This window comes from Nymphalis io, chromosome 7, assembly GCF_905147045.1.
Source record: "Nymphalis io chromosome 7, ilAglIoxx1.1, whole genome shotgun sequence".
Taxonomy (NCBI): Eukaryota; Metazoa; Arthropoda; class Insecta; order Lepidoptera; family Nymphalidae; genus Nymphalis; species Nymphalis io.
The window spans coordinates 10,468,815-10,489,164 of NC_065894.1; the positions used below are offsets into that span (position 1 = coordinate 10,468,815).

The 20,350-nt window shown below is 32.2% G+C and overlaps 2 protein-coding genes across 2 annotated transcripts in view; both read left to right on the forward strand.

Moving 5' to 3' along the window:
• Positions 1–10,936, forward strand: part of LOC126769468 (alpha-(1,6)-fucosyltransferase) — a 33,556-nt gene extending 22,620 nt beyond the window's left edge. The window contains exons 6-13 of the mRNA XM_050488295.1: positions 965–1,151; positions 1,965–2,064; positions 2,461–2,598; positions 3,508–3,661; positions 4,546–4,719; positions 5,093–5,254; positions 5,629–5,703; positions 6,713–10,936. Of these exons, the coding sequence (XP_050344252.1) occupies positions 965–1,151; positions 1,965–2,064; positions 2,461–2,598; positions 3,508–3,661; positions 4,546–4,719; positions 5,093–5,254; positions 5,629–5,703; positions 6,713–6,820 (1,098 nt within the window). The 3' untranslated portion in view covers positions 6,821–10,936. The remainder of the gene's footprint in view (positions 1–964; positions 1,152–1,964; positions 2,065–2,460; positions 2,599–3,507; positions 3,662–4,545; positions 4,720–5,092; positions 5,255–5,628; positions 5,704–6,712) is intronic.
• Positions 10,937–14,796: 3,860 nt separating this feature from the next.
• On the forward strand, positions 14,797–19,934 carry LOC126769766 (neurogenic locus protein delta-like). Its single transcript, XM_050488684.1, has 6 exons — positions 14,797–15,068; positions 17,860–17,998; positions 18,330–18,488; positions 18,745–18,936; positions 19,356–19,547; positions 19,675–19,934. Exons 1-6 carry the CDS (start codon positions 14,979–14,981, stop codon positions 19,932–19,934), a joined length of 1,032 nt encoding a protein of 343 aa, XP_050344641.1. The 5' UTR covers positions 14,797–14,978.
• The last annotated feature ends 416 nt before the right edge of the window (positions 19,935–20,350 follow it).

Below are 20,350 nucleotides of genomic sequence, written 5' to 3' on the forward strand. Positions count from 1 at the left end.
CTTGTGACACCCAGTCTGATATAAAAAATAGTCATCATCGATATAATATGATCGTACGTTTTAGATGTATAGGGCGTATCTTTGCTTAAACGAAATAAAAAAAATATAATTCGATATTTAAATATATTTTCGTGATATATGCTTCTTTTTGTTTAAAAGTAGGTACGCGCTGATACCATACTTACTTTAAAAAAATTATAAATATATACATATAAATACAAATAGTAAAATCATTAAATCCTTTTGTTAGTTTTACTGAAGTTTATTTTCCGTTCGGATCGGATTTCATCGGTTCATAAAAATGTGGGAACACCACAAGTGCGCTGTGCGTATCGCGTCGTTGGCTAGTTTCGTTTGAAAATGGCCGCTGTGGGCAAAATTGGCAAGGAGGACAACATCATCATTATCATAAATTAATAAGTATTATGTCTTTCAGAGTCTTAATAAATGTCTTTGGTAAATTTACTGGTAAGGCTGTTCAAGTCTTATCTGTTTATTTATTTTAAAGCCATAACGCTACCACGTTAAACGTCAATTTTTTTGTACTGCTATGTTTCCTTTTGAAGTATGTATGCAAGTTAATGTAATTAAGGCAAAATGAACATAATATCTTTGGTCTCAAGGTCGAAAATGCATTGTCAGCTTAAAGAGTGGCTGGTATTACTTAAAGTACCATTGTCTATTGACATAAGTGGCCATTTACCATCAGGTAGTCTACTTACTCCAATGATATTCTGTAATAAATCACTTCTTATCTCACTCGTGAAATGTTGTATATCGATTTACTATGATACGCTATTTTGATACGTGTATACTTTAAATGTATAATAATTCTAGTCAATATCGTATATCACTTTCTGACAGGTTTCGATCGTCTTAAGCGGTGTGTCGATTGTGTTCTTACAGCTGTACTGTTCTAAATACATAAAAAGATTTAAAAAATATATATGTTTCCTCTTTTCAGGGTTGCGGGTTCGGTTGTCAGCTCCATCACATAGTGTATTGTCTGATATTCGCATACGCTACTGAGAGGACCTTGATACTGAACTCGAAGGGTTGGAGGTACAACAATAAGGGCTGGGAGTACGTTTTCCATCCCATATCAGATAGTTGTACTTCAACGTATGACGATAAAGTAGTTCAGTGGCCAGGTAATATTGGATATCATTTCTAAATCTTGAATAGTATAATTGATCTTTTATGATTGAATTACATAATTATTATTAATGGAAATAGTTATATATATATCTGTCTTTTTGAATGTGAATGTACTAACGATGCGATCATTTACTGGAACTGCGTGTCTCGGTTTTTTATAACAATTTTCAAGTTATGTATTCAAACGCTACTAGAGAGCGTTTGAAGTCTCCGGCGTCCGGAGGATGTTTGATTTTGTCGGGTGATTTAACAATCTTAAAGTTAATAGCAAATACTTTGAAGGAACAATAGCGGTGGTGTTGGCGGGTGTCTTGTGATTATTGAATATATTGTGTACTAACTACCCGGCCCTGCTCCGCACGGGTCAAATAAGGGTCAAAATAAAATGTTTATATCGTAATGCATAATATAACCATTGATTTGACACCTTCAACGATTATTGACATGTTTATGTAAATTTACACAAAACATTAATAAATTATACAACAAAACTTTCCTCACAAACCACTCAGCGTATTGATGAAAACCATATAAAAATCCGTTCGGTAGTTTTGGAGTTTGTCGCGTTCACACAGACAGACAAACAGACATATATATATAGTGATATTAAGTTTTATTTATTAATGTATATCTTAGATTCAGTATTTATGTAGAGCTACTTTGGTTAGGTATCAAGAATGTTACATGTATGTATTTCGATATATAATAATTATAATTAATTGGAAATATTGTATTTGTTTTGCCTACGGTACACGCAACTTACGCGATCACACGATTTAATGAATGTTCTATTTGTTCCATTCCAGCTTCGTATGACGCAAAAGTAGTGTCGTTACCTTTTATCGACTCGATATCTCAGAAACCGAAGTTCTTACCACTCGCTATACCATCTGATTTAGCACACAGGTATGTCATTGCTTAACTTACCATTCTATTAGAAAAAATATTCCAAAAATACATAATAACTGGTATTTATACATTTCCAATAAAAGGTTAACTAAGCCTGAGACGAATGTTTCTGTTAAAATAATTAAAAAAAAAAAAACTATATTTTACAAATCATACAGCGCTGTTTGTATGTCAACTGTTTGTTTTTATAGTGCATCACTATACACGACCAACTAACAGACGTCAGCAAAACATTCGCTCAGCGGCCGGACTTTATCTTTATTTTATTTTCAATGAAATCAATAAATAGTATTGGTGCTTTATTCTTTTTTTAAATTATCTTTGTAAACTTTTTTAAGAGCAATAATATTCCTATGATTTTGTATATATAATCTGTATGATGTCCGTTTGCAGGATAGTTCGTTTCAACGGTGATCCGTCTTCGTGGTGGATCGGTCAAATGCTTAAATATGTGCTGAAGCCAAGGGCCGGTATGCAGAAAGCGATCAATGAAACAATAGCCAAGATGAATTTCAAAAAACCTATTGTGGGGTGAGATATTAAACAAATTCTTATTCTTCTTTTTATATATATATTTAAAGCGCATGTCAAAGATTTTTACATAATGTCAAAAGGAACTAATATGACGCATGACACTATTTTTTAAATTCAGTCCAATGAACCTCCTGATATTTATATTGTAGACTTGCACAAAGCCAAAGCCATACATAACGATTTTAAGCTTAAAGTAACACATACTTACATAAGTGACATTGTTATAAGTATATATATAATAGCAAAGAAAATAATAGAAAAAATATTATATTAAACGTTTCACAGATAAAAAACAGTTAAAGCACATTTAACTATAGTTTATGGTTATTTCTAACTAGTTTCCACCCGCGTGTACGAACCTGACATATTGTATGCAAAATTTCATGATGATTTGTTGAACAGTTTAGTTGTAAAAAAGCAACAAACAAACTAACTCTCTTTCGCATTTATAATTTTAGTAGACTAGACTAATAATAGACAACACTTATTATATTAATAAGGCTTTGATTCCTGACTAAACAGGTGAGACAAAGCTTAACCGATGAATGTACTTGCAATTTGCTACATGTGATATATATATATTTTATAGAATAGGAAGGCGGACGAGCATATGGGCCACCTGATGGTAAGTGGCCACCAACGTCCATAGACATTGGCATTGTAAGAAATGTTAACCATCGCTTACATCACCAATGCGCCACCAATCTTGGGAACTGAGATGTTATGCCCCTCGTACCTGTAATTACACTGGCTCACTCACCCTTCAAACCGGAACACAACAATACCAAGTACTGCTGTTTTGCGGTAGAATATCTGATGAGTGGGCGGTACCTACCTAGACGAGCTTGCATGAAGCTCTAACACCAGTAAATATTAGATATTTATTTTGTATTTTTATGTCTATAGTGTTCACATAAGGAGAACTGATAAAGTGGGCACTGAAGCGGCTTTCCACCACATCGACGAATATATGCTACACGTGAAGGACTACTACGACCAGCTAGAACTAACCCAGCACGTCGACAAGAAGAGAGTGTACCTAGCCACGGACGACGCCAATGTGAGTCAATAATAATATCCTGGTATCCTGGTACATAATTCACACACGGCCATCTGATCCCAAACTAAGCAGAGCTCGTACTATGGAAACCAGACAATTGACATACTACATATACTATTTTTCTTTTGTAAATACATACTTATATAAATAATTACACCCAGACTCAGGAAAAACAGACATGTTCATGCACACAAATGTCTGTCGTGGGTGGGAATCGGACCTAAAACCTTCGGCGTGGAAGGCAAGCATCTACCAACCATCATCGATATATTTAATAATTTATTTTGCAATATTTAAATTTAATACATACTTAGCGTTATTATTATTTTTTTTATTAAAAATAAGTTAAGTGGGTGATAATTACCCAGGTTTGCACAAAATCCTACCACCAAGTACAAAACCCTATCACCATAATCATACGCTAGCCAATATGAGAACTTAATGCGTAAGCCTTGATGTGAAACTTCTATTGTCGTGCCTTGGCGGTTAGACCGACTCGTGTGCCGTGTTGCCAAACGGCATAACGTTCTCTTATGCCCTCATACCCATTCTGCGCACTACGCTCTCTGCCTACCTAGAGTCTGAATGGCGCGTATACTATATATTATTATTAAAACTCTTGTTTATATTTATTTTACTGCATATTGATTTATCGTTTTCGACGCTTAACATGTATTGGGCGTAGCATGATGACTACACTTTTTTGGATTAGTGTTAGTTTTGACAGGAGCGGTAAATGAGTTAAAAAAATACTAATTGGGACCTTGGCTTGCCTTGGTGGTATTCATGCTCGAAAGAAGCCGTTTTAAATAGAAACATTATGTCGTAAAAGGATTCTTGACTTCAGTTCTAACACATAAAGTGCAATGAATATTTTCCTGCAGGTGCTGGAGGACGCCCGCAACAAGTACCCGCAGTTCGAGTTCCTGGGCGACCCGTCCATCGCCAAGACGGCGGCCACGCACCGCCGCTACACGCCGCTGTCGCTCACCGGCCTGCTCGTCGACCTGCACCTGCTGGCGCTCTGCGACTACCTCGTGTGCACCTTCAGCAGCCAGGTCGGACACACGCACACTCCACACTAACACCACGCACCGCTGCTACCCTATACACACACAGAGCTCTAGCAACTTCTTCACTCCGGGCTACTACAGACCATTTTTGGTAAAAGTCCTTTTTTATTTTAAACTCGCGATCAACAACAGATTTCAAGGTGATAATAAGGGTCTACTTGATTCTTCTCGATAAAATCTACGTTCTGACCCGGTGGTAGCTTGACATTCATTTTAACAGGAGTTTTCAAACTAATTAATACTTTTTTATAATTTACTTTTGATTGTTATTTTAATTTGTATTTGATTTTTGATGTTAGTCTACAGCATAAAATAACATACCAATTCCTTTCTTAATTATGTACATTACTTTGTAAAGGTGGGTCGTGTCGCGTACGAGATGATGCAAACCAACCGCGTGGACGCGTCGGACAGCTTCTACTCCCTGGACGACATCTACTACTTCGGCGGGCAGAACGCGCACGACAGGCGGGCGGTCATGGCGCACAACGCCAGAGGGAATCAGGAAATATCTGTTCAGGTGACTGTTACAGCATGTAATTCCTTTTTCAAATATTTACTTCATTTTGGTGTTTATAATTCCATAGTAAGTCAAGACATACGGTTTCTTCGTTTTCTTGTTAATAGTATTTTGAAACACCAATTTTCTATTTATACTCCAAAAATATATATTATATATTACATTTCGAAAATAAGGCGTCAATATCTAAAACATTTTTTCTTTAAATTTAATATGATTATTAAATTGCTCATGTATTAAATACAAAATGCTCGACGTTATGTTTTTGGTAGAAACAGAACACGAAGATTGTTTATGTATTTAAAAAGTTTAATACTTATGTTAAATAATGGCTAATCTGCTTGTAAGAAATTAATATAGTAAATGTTTCTCAGGTTGGAGACTTAATTGGCATAGCTGGTAACCACTGGAATGGTTTCGGTAGAGGAACGAACAAGCGGACGAATGTGGTGAGTTTTTTTTTTCAATATACTGAGTTTCATTTTGATTAAAATCGTCGATTATTGGAATAATTTCTAAAAACTATCTATCTATAATCTTATATTCATATTTAAGTAGTAGCTTTTGGTCTTTATTATTAAAAAGGTTACTGATGAATTGAAGGTAAGCATTTTGTGTGATCAAAGATTGCTGATAAGTGCACAGTCGTATTTCATTCCCATTAATTAAACATAAAACGATGACGATATTTTACCGTTGCTCTGTAAAATTACGTTACATACAAATCTTTTATAAATAGTTTTTTTGTTATCGGTAATAATTTGGACAGCGTCCGAACTGTCAATTTTATCCCACTACGTTGATATAATGACCTAAAATCTCAAAATAATTACATTACACGAACGTATTGTATAATCTACTCAACAATCAATGGATTGACCACTTTTTGAGAAATTTAAATATATATATATTATTCCTATTTCTAAGCCATTGTTGTTTTGTTGATACAAAACAGAGAGTTGGGGAAATTAAAATCTACAATTATTCATTTTATATATAGAAGACCAGGTAAACTGTAAATTATATCAGTTGGTTATTTTGTCTTTACTCCTCCTGTGTTTGGATTAAGGTACAGTCCGTTTATAGTTAATGTTTGAAATGCATTGAGGAGAAGGTTTCGAGCTTATTCCACCACGCTGCTCCAATGCGGGTTGGCAGAATTTCAATGAAATTAGACACAAGCAGGTTTCCTCACGATGTTTTCCTTCACCGTCAAGCACGAGATGAATTATAAACACAAATTAAGCACATGAAAATTCAGTGGTGCTTGCCCGGGTTTGAACCCACGATCATCGGTTAAGATTCACGCGTTCGAACCACTGGGCCATCTCTATTTTTTTTTATAGTAAGTGATTAATAAAAAATATTTTGTAGGCAAAGGTACGGATGCTTAGTCTATGGAAATTAAATGAATACAGATAAAATAAAACTATATATAAAATGTATTTTTTTTTTCAGAACGGTCTGATACCTTGGTACAAGACAGCAGACCACCTCGTGCTGTACTCATTCCCAGATTACAAACACGTGCCGCAGTACCCGGACACGCGACAGAAAGACTTATGAAGCAACTGATTGCACTGCTTAGCCGAATTATAACGCTAGACTTTAGTTGATATTAAGCCTTGTGATCTTAATGTTACGGTTCAAATTCGTTTACACTATGTATGTTTGAGTTGTTGCACTTAGCTTAGACGATATTCGACTTTATCTTATATGGTTTAAGGTTCAAAGTTTGATTGCATTTAATTGAATTTATGCACAAGACAGCATTGACGATTATTCAATAGGGTTTCTATTCTCACCGTTGACCAAAAACCGTTTGTGATAGATCGGTAGTGCCAATTATAAATCGAGCTATATAAACTGTCATTAAAATATGTTTGTTTGTTTGTGAAAGAAAATTTTCAATTGATTTGTGTATATTGTTAATGTTGAAAAATTAAAAAAAACATTAAAGATATATTATTATATATATTATTACTGCTATTTATTGATTGTAATAGAATTTGTTCAACAACAATGGCGTGTAAGTCACAAATTTATTATATTGAATCTTTAAAATGATATATTTTTAGTACATTTTGAAATCTGAACTTTGTTTTTTTTTTTTTTGAAAACTCATGTTTGGATTCTTGTAATTTAATTTTGTATATATATATTATATAATTTATATTGTAACGTTTTCGAACAGCAGATACTGGTGAAATTCAAGAAAAATATGATACCAGATAAACATTTATTTAGCGGCTAATTAGTTAAATACTGATTTCGTTCTGTCAATATTGATTTGACACTCGAAAGAAAAATACATCACTGTTTAACTAATCACCCGTTGAACAAAGTTTATAAGACCGTTATATTTGAAATAGATTATGTTATAAAAACACAATAAAAGAAAAAAAAACTAATATAATAGCGAACCCGAGTAGTGCTTGTATATATATATATACATATATATTACAAAAATGTACTGAGATTATTTAATTGCTGCATAGTATGAGATCTTTCTCAAAGCCCCTAGCATTATCATTTATAATATTTATTTAAAATATCGTGCCTAAATATAGATTAATTTAATATATTTTTTTAAACATTCTGATTGCAATCGTAATTATTTAATAATATACTCGATTTGTTTATTGAACTTTACGGATATATAAATGATTGTGTATCGAAATTACAGTTAAAATGATATGGGTTCCGTAGTGAAATGAGAATTTGAACATGACATACCATCTCAGTTCTCTACGTTTGTGGCGCATTGGCGATATAAGGGATAGTTATTTCTTAAATTTTTATACAAAAAAAAATAATTGTAAAATCCATTATAAAGTATCAAAGAGGTTCGAATCTTCTAGTATTTTTAAATAACATTAAGTTCATTTTTTGCGTGTTTTAAATTATCATACGGAAACCCTGTCAACTAAAAGGCCTATCACGATTTGTTTTTAATTATTATTTATAATATATAGGCCTAAAAGTTACTTAAAGCTTCTTATCATTCCCCATATCTTGGTAAAGGACTATCGTTTGTAGAAGTTTTTAAATTAAATGTATAAGGTTCCTTAAATATTTTGTTTACTCAAAAGCATATTATTAACCTTTATATACGTATGTAACAATCTATACAATGAGTTATGAGTTTTTATTTTTACTCAACTACGACGCACTGAAAGAGGGTTATGCTTTATTTTTTTGTGTTTAATAGCAAAATTTAATTTGTCATCAATAATTCTGTGGCTCGATACTGAAATGTTGAAATTAGAAGCAATGAACAAATGGTGGTTTGTTTGTTTGTTTGTACTAATAATAATAAGCTCATTGTAGCAATTTTTTTAAACGATTTGGTAAATTGCAAATTGAGGTTTTATGCGGTTTTCTCAATAATGTACTTTGGTCCTTTTAGCACTGAGCCACAGAGTTTTGACGAGTTGTAATCGATTTCGTCGTATACATTAGATATTATCAGATTTCAGCTTATTTGTAACATAATATTCTTAATAAATACTTAACCTTCATGCGTATTTGTAATGAGTCTTTTAATTATTTTTTTGTATTGTCATAGTATTAAGAATCGCGTTGGCAATTTGTATTCGATTGATAACATTTTATTCGGTATTCGATGAAGCTTTCGATGTTCGATTTTAGATAATTTTACTCGATTAGTATAATCGTATTGATAAATCGGCATAATTATTTTAATTAATTATCTGTAATGCGCTGAGCGAATAAATATTCGGACGTATTGTTACGTTTTACAATTTTTAAATAAAAAAATTATGATAAATAAGCATTTTATGAGCGAGTTATTTTTAATAACTCGAATTATTTTTTAACAGTACGATGGTGTGTTTGATATTCATTCGGATTTTAGTGCACGAAAAAGGAGGGCTTTAAAAAGTTCTCGAACGTACTCAAATTACGATTAAATATGGTGATTTTAACGTCGTATTTATTGAGATTGAAAATTGTTAGTTTATAAATGAAATATGTTAAATATTGTTGCAGTTGTGTAAAAAACTCTCATTACGTTTTACTTAGGTTTACAAATTGATAGCCTTACTTATAAACATCGCTTAGCGGCTGTTTAGTTAAACACATATTTTCTCTCTTTCTGTCGTTATTGATTTGACATTCGAAAGAAGAAGACAGCGTTGTGTAACTAATCATCCGCTTAACAACATAAGTATTGCTGTGAATTTTTGAATAATGTTACTTCAATACACGAAACAAGGTGAGTTGGTGGTCTGATAGAGAAATTGGTTATGGGTTACTAGGAATTAGGTATATTAAAGTTTTAATGCATTTAATGTAACGCTAGAAAAAAAAAACTAATCTCATTTTTCATATTGATCTGATTTTTTCTAACGAATTGAATTATATTTATTTTATTTTTTATTTTCTCTAATGTCTCAAATTGGATTGATATATTTATTTTTAGTGTTTTTTATTTTATTTTAGAAATTATTTTTATAATTCTCATTCTCATTTGGTCACAAAACTTTACTACTACAAATGTGTGTCAAAATGTTTAAGAAAATTTAAGTTTTTTTTTTGAAAATGATCGTGGTTCAGTACTCTAGATAAGAAATCGTGCTACCGTACAAATTAAGCCTTATTCCAAGACCAATTATAACATTTAAACATATATTCACGTAACATCTATCTTTATTCGTTCGTAATAAAGTTTGTATTCGCGTAGCAATTTATTGTAAGGCTGGGAGTACTGCTTATGCAAAGACTTATTTGATTGTCTAAACATTCCTTATTAATTACGAATTTTATTCTAAATGTCTGAAGTTAATTTTTTATTATGTATGAACAAATTGATGACGGGCTGGTTGGCGTGGTTCTACCATTGCTTGATTGGTTGACTTTCCTTTCATGCCGAAGGTTGTGGGTTGGTCCCACCCAGGGCAGACATTTGTGTGCATGAACATGTTTATTTGTCCTGAGAATGGGTGTAATTATCTATATAAGTATGTATTTACAAACGAAAAAATAGTATATGTAGTATATCAGTTGTCTGGTTTCCATAGTACAAGCTCTGCTTAGTTTGGGATCAGATGGCCGTGTGTGAATACTGTCCCAGGATATTATTAAATGTTATTCCTGATTATAAATTGTTAATTTGATAGCTTATGTCGTATGTGTGGCTTAATATATTTCGCAGAGTATTATTCTGACGAGTACTTTGCTTCGGTTTCGCTTGAGATCAATTATTACCTCTATTATCTTATATCATATCAGACAACATATTTTTTTTTTGTTTATAAATAAAAATCTCTTGATTACGTAATTTTTTTCACATCATGTATTATCAGCAAGATATATATGATGATGATTTATTATTAATATCATCGATATAAAATATTATGTATTATTTTTAATGATTATATAAAGTGTTTCATCACAATGAATATTTTTATACAATTTTCACAAATGTATGATTATTTTTTCGACACAGAATATTCTGTTTATATTTAGTATTATTTATATTATATACGTTTGTGTTCTCCCAGCCGTTATCGTGTTTACAATTTATTGTATGTTCGTATTCGAAGCTTTTGAACGTTATCATAAATATTTTAATATGGACCTAAACTGTGTGTATATAGCTTTAGTGTATATAATAAAGTAATATAAATAATAATTAAATAAATACTTTGAAATACATAAGTGATATTTTATTTACATTCCCAATCCGCCACATACTCTACGAATTGGGAAATATTTTAAATAATACATCCATGTACAACCACGATATGTTATTTGTTTGTAAGATTTTTACAAGAAATTTGGATTTAAACATTTCTAAACAAGTTTATATTCCCTTAAAAATAGAATTAAAAAAAAAGATTTTTTACATTTTATTAGAATATTTGAATAACAATCTTGGAATATAAAATTACATAAAAACTTTTATGAAAAATAGAATCTTAAATATAAGTAAACATACTCGTGGTAATAATAATGAAATATGAAACAATAAGAAAACAAAAGCTAATAAAAACACGAAAAAATTATCTAAAGGGTAACTTTATATGAAATCATTCGTCGCCTCGCATGCAATGGTAGACGGCATATTACTGATTATCGAGCTTCACAATCAGAAGAATAAAGAGTAGAAGATATAATAATGTGCAGCATAACTCGGAATGAAGAGTATTATAAAGGTCAAATAAAACAGATTTACTGGTGGTAGGGCTTTGTGCAAGCTCGTCTGGGTAGGTACCACCCACTCATCAGATATTCTACCGCAAAACAGCAATACTTGATATTGTTGTGTTCCGGTTTGAAGGGTGAGTGAGCCAGTGTAATTACAGGCACAAGGGACATAACATCTTAGTTCCCAAGGTTGGTGGCGCATTGGCTATAAGCGATGGTTGACATTTCTTACAATGCCAATGTCTAAGGGCGTTTGGTGACCACTTACCATCAGGTGGCCCGTATGCTCGTCCACCTTCCTATTCTATAAAAAAAAAAGATTTATTGTGTTCACACGTTTCACGTTCAAGACAAGCGCGTATTATTTAATCATTACGCGAATTCATAAGGATTTATAAGAGTAGGTACAAGCATTATAAGCAACAATGTTCGCTTTAACTTGTGGTTCATTTATCAATCGTAAGATAACTAACAACAACGTGAAAGTATCGAATGTTTCTAAAACAACATCGTAGTATCGTATGTTTCTTAAATATTTTTTATCAATTTTATAGCAATGAAATATTTATAACAATTGATACCAAGCATCCCACGCTCATTGAAGCTCAACATTATTTTTTATGTCAAATATTTTATTTTTAATTAAAACTAAATCAGAGACATTCAATTATCCGGGAGACCATCAACTTATCATTATTGAACGAAATATATGTATTTAAAAAATATTTTTAACTCTGGTTCATATTGATATTAAAGCTTTTTTGTTTTGTTTTTTTATGCTTTTTAAACTATAATTTTATTTAACTTTCATTTTTTTTTATGACATTTTCATGACGTTTTTTATACAATAATAACAAATTATCACTATTAATAAGGTTTGCTACAAAAGTGAATCACAGTAATATAAATTTCGCTCGCCAGCTACTTCATAATTAGACAATGGTCACATACGTTGATTTTTGCCAAAAGTTATAAAAAAATGTTTTGAAACTAACCATCAATTTCATTCGACGCATATTAACATAATGAGTATTCAAGTTATTATAAAATTCGACTTGTTTTTTTTTTCTTTTAAAGAAACGCATTGAGAAATAACTTAATAGATATTGATAGTGAAGTTGTAAGTGTAGAATAGAAAATGCAATGACACAACAGAATTATAATCCCGAGGTCCGTATTCCAGATCCTGGAAGTCGATTCAATTCGATTTAAGTAATCGCCTCTTTGCAAGTCTTTTTTATGTATAATAGATAGCAATTGCTTGTGATCGAAGAGATTGATTGTCATAAAAAATTTCGACCCCACGCTGTTTTCCTTCACCGCCGAGCACGAGATGCCATAAGCCAAACCTAAAAGCACGAGAAAATTCATTATTTTCACGGGTTTGAACTCTGAATCATCGGTTAAGATTCTCGTCTTCTAACCACTAGGGTATCACGGCTTCCCAATTATTCTCATCAATTACATTATTAACTCTTTCATTTTGCAGGAGAAGAATATTTTGTCAATGTCATCAATCCTATAAAATCAATGCAATTGGCATAAAAGAACTGTTATTTTAGCTTGATGACGAAGGCGATTTTTTATGACACTGATGTATGGCGATACTAGTATTATCAAAACATATAACCTAATTCCGATAGTCTGCTCTTTAAAATACTACTATGTAATACATCTTTTTGTCAGTACAATGAATAGGAAAGAAAACAAAGTTACATGCAACCTACTTGCCTAATTATTCGTTTCCTTGTAAATATTAAGTCCATATAGAATCCGTTAAGTTGGTATAGTGAATCAGAAGTGAATGTTTTTAACTGTTCTTCCAGCCAGTGATAATATATATTTTAAATATTAAAACCTAGCTTACACTTTTATAAGAGAATATATTTTTTTAAATTGTCTTTTTTAAATTTTATCTTTGTTTTAAGCAACCGTCATATTATGTTAACCACGAGCAGAGAAAAGCATGAGAGCTTTGGCGCATGCATAATATGAAAATGATCCCGAAGCCTTTCCGTTCCGTGCCATAAAATGCAATCGCAGGGGTTTTGTTAGGCAAAAATCCCACATAGCTCGTTCTTCGATCCGCAACCAGGAAGGAACATTCTAAAACCTTCTCGATAGTTTTGAAGCGCATGAAAAACGCTTAAAAAATGTGATAAGGAATTAATATATTATATAAAATTGATTATGTACTCATTAAATATTGTTTTAAACTATGAAAATTGAAAATAATAAATGATTTTTTTTTAATATTAAGGAAGACAAAAATAATAATGAAACCAATTTTAACATGAATTTTGTTATTATTAAAAAAGTGGTATTAGTGCACTTTTATATTGTATATGTTTATGAGGAAATGTAAGATATTATAAACATTAAATATTATACTTTACATTTACAGCAAGAATTTCACCTAGTTTCGCAAACTTTATTAAGCCCAGTCGTATCGTAATAATCTTCGGATGAGGTCAAAATCGGCCACGAAGGGAGCGTTTACTGACTAGCATTTTAGAATTTCGTTATATTTTATAGATCACGACCGCAGCTTCAATAATGTTTGATTGTATTTATTTTTATATTGTATTTTCGACATTCCAAATGTATAAGTTAAAAGGAAATGAATGAGTAAAGTACATTTCTTAGAAAATATTATCATCTCGGTAGGGATATGGTAGGGCAACAGTACTTGGTATTGTTGTGTTCCCATTTGAAGCGTGAGTAAGCCAGTGTAACTACGGGAACAAGGGACATAACATCTTAGTTCCCAAGGTTGGTGGCGCATTGGATATGTAAGCGATGGTTGACATTTCTTACAATGCCAATGTCTATTGGCGTTGGTGACCACTTACAATCGCCTACCTATTATACATAAAAAATGCTAAGGCTTTGTGCACAACAATCACCCAGGCACAACTCACTCATTAATTATACTATTGCTAAATATCAATACGTTGTATATACAATGTATATATTTGAACATAACAGTATTACAGGGATGATTATATGAAGAGAAGTGTCTTAGTTCTCTTGGTTGCCATTTCATTGACGGTGTAATGATTGGCTTATATTGTTTTTAACGTGCTAATACCTAAGGGCAGAGGTAGCTTACCGTCGGGTAACTGATTTATAGATCTAAATTACTGGTATAAAAAAATTAAAAAGCGGTGCCAACATTAAATTAGATATATCGAATAACAACAAAATTAGAATATCGCAATGAAATTTTATGACGTAGAGATGTTTTTATAGTACGGGTTGTATATAAATATGATTCTTATATGTGTCATAAACAGAAAGTTTCGGAGCCTCAGCCGGCGAAAGTAGCCTCTCTCGATTCAAGTTCAATAACACGACTAACAGTACTACGTCTGCGCCGGCGCGCATCAAACGCATCGGTAGCATCTGCATATCGCTTATTAGCGCATTGACGTTCTACGATACCTTCAAATAAGTCGCCATATTTAACGGATTTTAAATTAAGAATGATTTAAAATTAAAAAAGAAAAATTGGTTCATGTTCGTACTTAAAAATTCAAAGTGAGTTTAAGAAATGAATAAATTTATCATAGTCGTCGTTATATGTTGTGTAACACCGGTGGTGTTGCCAGCTAAATATATTATACCGAAGTGGAAAAAACAGGTGAGTTTGAATGAGGTTACTATACTAAATCTAAATGCACCAAGTAAATAATAAACAAAGAACTATCTTTATGAAGAGTTTGCTTCTAATATGTTAAATAACCAGTTGCATGACTTAACACATCAATGCAATTTTTAAAACCGTTAAATTATACTTAAAATACCATTTTTTAAGAAACTAAGTAAAGGACTCACCTCTTTTTATGCATGTTACAAAGACTTAATTGCTTTGCAAATACATGTTAATATATTCGTCTTAAACTTAGTTGCAACTTCAAGTAACGAAACATTTTTATCCGCGATATAATTTGAATTACATTAACTATTTACCATAGTTGGTCAGTATCCTCGGGAAATGTCTTGCGTGTTTTTGATATCTACATAAGAATTTTAAAATATTTATTGCCGGTCGCTTTTATAATTCAACATTGTGTAAAATGATTTTAATAAACATATTACACTAGTTTTCTTAACAAGATCTCCTTCATACATCTTAATGTCTCGAGAGTTTTAATATATTTATGTAATTATTATTTCTTGCTTTCCTGGTATCGTTCACTCAGATTTGTTAGTTTTGAAACTAATTTCAAATTGACATAGTTTTATAAATATCATTGATCTGTATTTCAATTACAATCTGTATTTAGATTTACTTTATATATTAAGGAATAAATGATTAATAATTGTTCATATACAATAAATCATAAAAAAACATTTGCGCATGTAAATTCAACAATCCCAACAAAGAGATAGTAGTTTTTTTTTTCCACAGAAACGTATACAAATAAGGTTATTGTCACGGCAATTTGTGATATATTAATTTTACAACTCTCCGTAGATAAACATTTGTTTTGAGTGCGATTTCACGCGACACACTTTCGCGTTGCTTTCACGTTATTAGAAAGTTCCTTAAGTGACTCACTGTTGACATCCTGATGGGCTTAAAGGAATACTGGGTTTTACCGATGTTGATCATCAGTTCAACAGTGAAGTCGGCTAACGGCTTTGTGGTTTTTTCTTTTGTTAATAGTCGCTGTATATTTAAATTAGTACATTCGTATTAGCCGTCACAATACTGTGAAAAGCTTTCATATAGTTCTTGTAATACAATTATTACATTACAAAACTTTTTATATTAATGATATATAGTTCTATATCCATAATATAAGTATTATGTAATATACATATACATATTTATAATTCTATTGTTATTTCTGTTGGTGATTCTAAGGATAAATAAATAAATTAGGAGTAAAAATTAAAACTTATCTAATAATTTTACTTGCAAGTTGAGTTCGTGTGTGTAAATTAGATTATAAAATTCCTAATACACATAAGTTTACCAATGATGTCTCCTACATCATACGAAATGTTTAAAATACAGGAAATCATAGAGTATAATAAATTGACTTTAGACTTTTTTTAATAGACTAAAAATAATAAGACTCTCAATTTGTGTCTGTCCGTGCGTATTGTATATTTGCTATGCGACATCTATATATTTTGAAACGATTTTAATGATAAGTACTTGTTTTTTTTAATATATATTTAAATATTTTACATAACTCGAGACCGGTCCTATTTTCATAAAATGTATTTTTAGTCGGTTTTATTTGTTTTTAACACATTAATAATTACATTTATTAACAAATAATACTCATCATGCTGGTAAAATATTGTGTTATTAATTATTTAACTATTATTTTATTTGCTTTGCTTGTCTGTTTATTTATCTCTGCTATATATGGTTATAATTCTTATTTATGTATTTCATATCGGAAACAGTCAATTAGTACCTAATCTTAATAAATAAAATTATTAAATCTGCTATTATAATTATATTTGATACCCGGAACGGGTACGGAACAGAACAGGCTACCCGTTTCATCCATCCATCGCAAGGGGTTAATCTCTAGTAAATCTAATTTATTTTATCGTAATACATAATATAACCTTTAGTTTATGCGGCGCAAGTCAGTCCCAGGACGGATCGTTATGATTTTTTCGAAATTTTCAACAATCTATATATATCTTAAGGATTTATACACCAATACCTTTTACATGAATCAGTTTGTCCATTGGTGAAAACCGGATGAAAATCCGTCGTGTATCGCAATCAGACATACAGACAGATAGACAGACGCCCCCTTGTTTTATAATATGTAGTGATGATTAGATTTAATAAGCTTGTAAAACTAGGTTTTATTTCAGCAATATGCTCATGGAGCAGAAGACATAAAAGTTTAAGCTTGAACTATAAGTTCAAGTATGTACTTTGGAATCTTATTATTATAATTATTTACTAAAATAATATAAGTATATTGATACTTTTGATGGTCTAATACAACATATATTTTATCTAAATATATATTTTAAATTTTGTAGAAGTAAATATAAAATATATAAAAATAAATTAAAATTTACAACAATAATTGTCGTTAACATACACAAACTATGTAAATTTAGTTCCAATTAACAATATGAAGTAACTCATTACCAGGCTCAAAAAAAATATAAAAAATATTCACGAAACGTGAAATTAGAAAGAATATTTTTGCTCGTTGTTTTACTTAATTTTTTTTTTATTTTTTGTCAAAAATGTTTTAATCATTCCACCCGTTATTGGTACACATCGGAACACAATCCTTATAACTTCTCACAGACAATACCTTTAATATTTCACAAAGCATGCCTCAACAATATACCTTGTTGTTGTTTGCACGTTCACTTAAGCATGTAAATGTTGTTTCACTCACCCCTATTAGCCGGCTCTATATCAGAAGAGTGTCCAGGCGTGCGAGTTGCCGTCGGTGCAGAGCGAACACAGCCACTATGTGTGCGATGACAAGGGCGAGCCCAAGTGCCTGCCTGGCTGGCAGGGCGATCTCTGCGACGTGCCAAGTTGCAAGAAAGGCTGCGATCCTTTGCAAGGTATCATTTGTCTAACCTAACGCAATAAAATATTAATTTTAATGTTATATGATTCAATAGTTTATTTTATCTTTTGCTGTTTGTGGCAGTTAAAGCCGGCTCGTTCACTCAGGTTTTGTAGTGACATCCGCCATATCTATTTATTGACGAAACCCCAAGATTTCGATATCTGCAGCCTAAGCTACCCGCTAGACTAACGAGGCAGTTATCATTAATTAAATATAAAATATGTGAGCTAAAAGTCCCCAACATTATTTTTATGCTTGCAACGCTTCTTACTTTCTTTATATATTTGTGAAAACATTTAAATTAATATTATTCATCTCAACAGGTTACTGTAAGCGGCCGGGAGAATGCCGGTGTAAATTAGGATTCTATGGAGAGCGATGCAACAAATGCATACCGCTACCTGGTTGTCAGCATGGTTACTGTAACGTATCATTCGAATGCGTATGCAGGGATGGATGGGATGGGATATTCTGCTCTGAGCGTGAGTATATTATACAAACTATGTATGGAATTTGGAGTGATATTGTAAGATAAATATTTCTATATAGTTTTTTAATAAGTCATGTAAATGGAAATCTTAATAAGCCCAATAAATAAAAGGCACGTCTTTTATATTTACAGTATATTTTGTTTAAAATTGGAATAAAATCTTTATGTAATTATGTTTGCAATAACACTGGCTCACTCTTGAGATCCGTTTTTTTGAATAACCAGAACAGCTACTTAATTAATTTTAGCAATTTGTCGATCCGATTGTCACGCGACGCGTGGTTACTGTGAGTCCCCGGGCGAGTGCCGTTGCCGATTGGGTTGGGCCGGGCCGACGTGTCGAGCGTGTCAGACGCTACCGGGCTGTCAACATGGATACTGTGATAAGCCGCTAGAATGCAAGTGCCTGCCTGGCTACACTGGATTGTTGTGCCAGACGCGTAAGTTGATTAAGTACATGTAATTCTGGCATTCGTTAAATTTTGTAGTATTAACTGATTTTTAAGACTCGGAATTTACAATCGAAAATAATTATGTTTCGATATATAATTCGATAAAATCTTCTCTCTCTACAATTTAATATTTTAAGCACTATACGTGAAATCAAAATTTGCGAATCAAAAGCAAATAATCAAGTAATATTGGAATTATTTTCTGTTTTCTGTGGTGGTAGAATTACATAAATCGTTTGAGTATTAAGTTTAAGCTAAGAATTACTTTAATGACCGCAATATTTCTAGTAAAACATTTTGCTTAAGTATACTTTTAACTTACATCTGGTAAGAAATATCTTGTAAGTGATAGGTTATTAAATGTATTATTTCTCTGATTAATAAACATAATTTCCAATGTCGCGTAGCAATGTGCTCGGCGGGTTGCCACAGTGAGCGAGGTTACTGTCGGCGGCCAGGTGAGTGCCGATGCAAGGTGGGCTGGACGGGACCCACGTGCGCTCAATGCCACCGGTATCCTGGCTGTGTGCACGGCACTTGCAACCGGCCCTGGGAGTGCATCTGTGAGACCGGTTGGGGAGGCATGCTCTGTGATGAAGGTATGATATGATACTTTAAGGATACCTGAGGAGCTTTGCTCAATTGCCTTATATCATTTATTAAGCAGGCTATAATCGGAATAGTTATCAATTTAAATTTTTACACACATCACATTTATCTTTTCAGAGCTAAATTATTGCGAAAAAAATCGAGATACTTGTAAGAACGGTGGTAAGTGTCAATCCTTGGAGTCCGGAGACGGCTTCTTTAGGTGTCAATGTCCTCCCGGAATCAGCGGGAAGCATTGTGAGAATGTTCCAGAAAGTATGACGACACCAGCAACCAATGCTACAGAAGTACCAGAACAAGTCGAAGAAATTGAAGCAACTACAGAGAAGACTGAGGACGGATTCGAATTGAGCAGCGGCGATAATGAGACTGAATGAATTAATCATAGAAGCTAAATTATTTATTTATTTCTAGTTTAAGTTTAAGTAAAAGAAATGTAATATGTCCAAGCTTAGTAAATAAAAAAAATATATCGTTTTGTGATCGCCCATCGGCCATATTGTAATATTGACATTAAAATAATACCGTACCGTAACCGTAACAGCCTGTGAATGTCCCACTGCTGGGCTAAAGGCCTCTTTTTGAGGAGAAGGTTTGGAGCTTATTCCACCACGCTGCTCCAATGCGGGTTGGTAGAATTCACATATGGCAGAATTTCAGTGAAATTACACAAATGCAGGTTTCCTCACGATGTTTAAAATAATAATTAATAATAAAATTCATTTGAACTTCATCCTATTTATCATCGTCATAATCATGTCGTCATCATTCTTATTTGAATTTAAACTTACAA

Coding starts and splice junctions, on each gene's coding strand:
- LOC126769766 (XM_050488684.1), top strand. CDS start 14,979: ATGAATAAATTTATCATAGTCGTCGTTATATGTTGTGTAACACCGGTG. Junction 17,999..18,329: donor AGGCTGCGATCCTTTGCAAG/GTATCATTTGTC, acceptor TCATCTCAACAG/GTTACTGTAAGCGGCCGGGA. Junction 18,489..18,744: donor TGGGATATTCTGCTCTGAGC/GTGAGTATATTA, acceptor AATTAATTTTAG/CAATTTGTCGATCCGATTGT.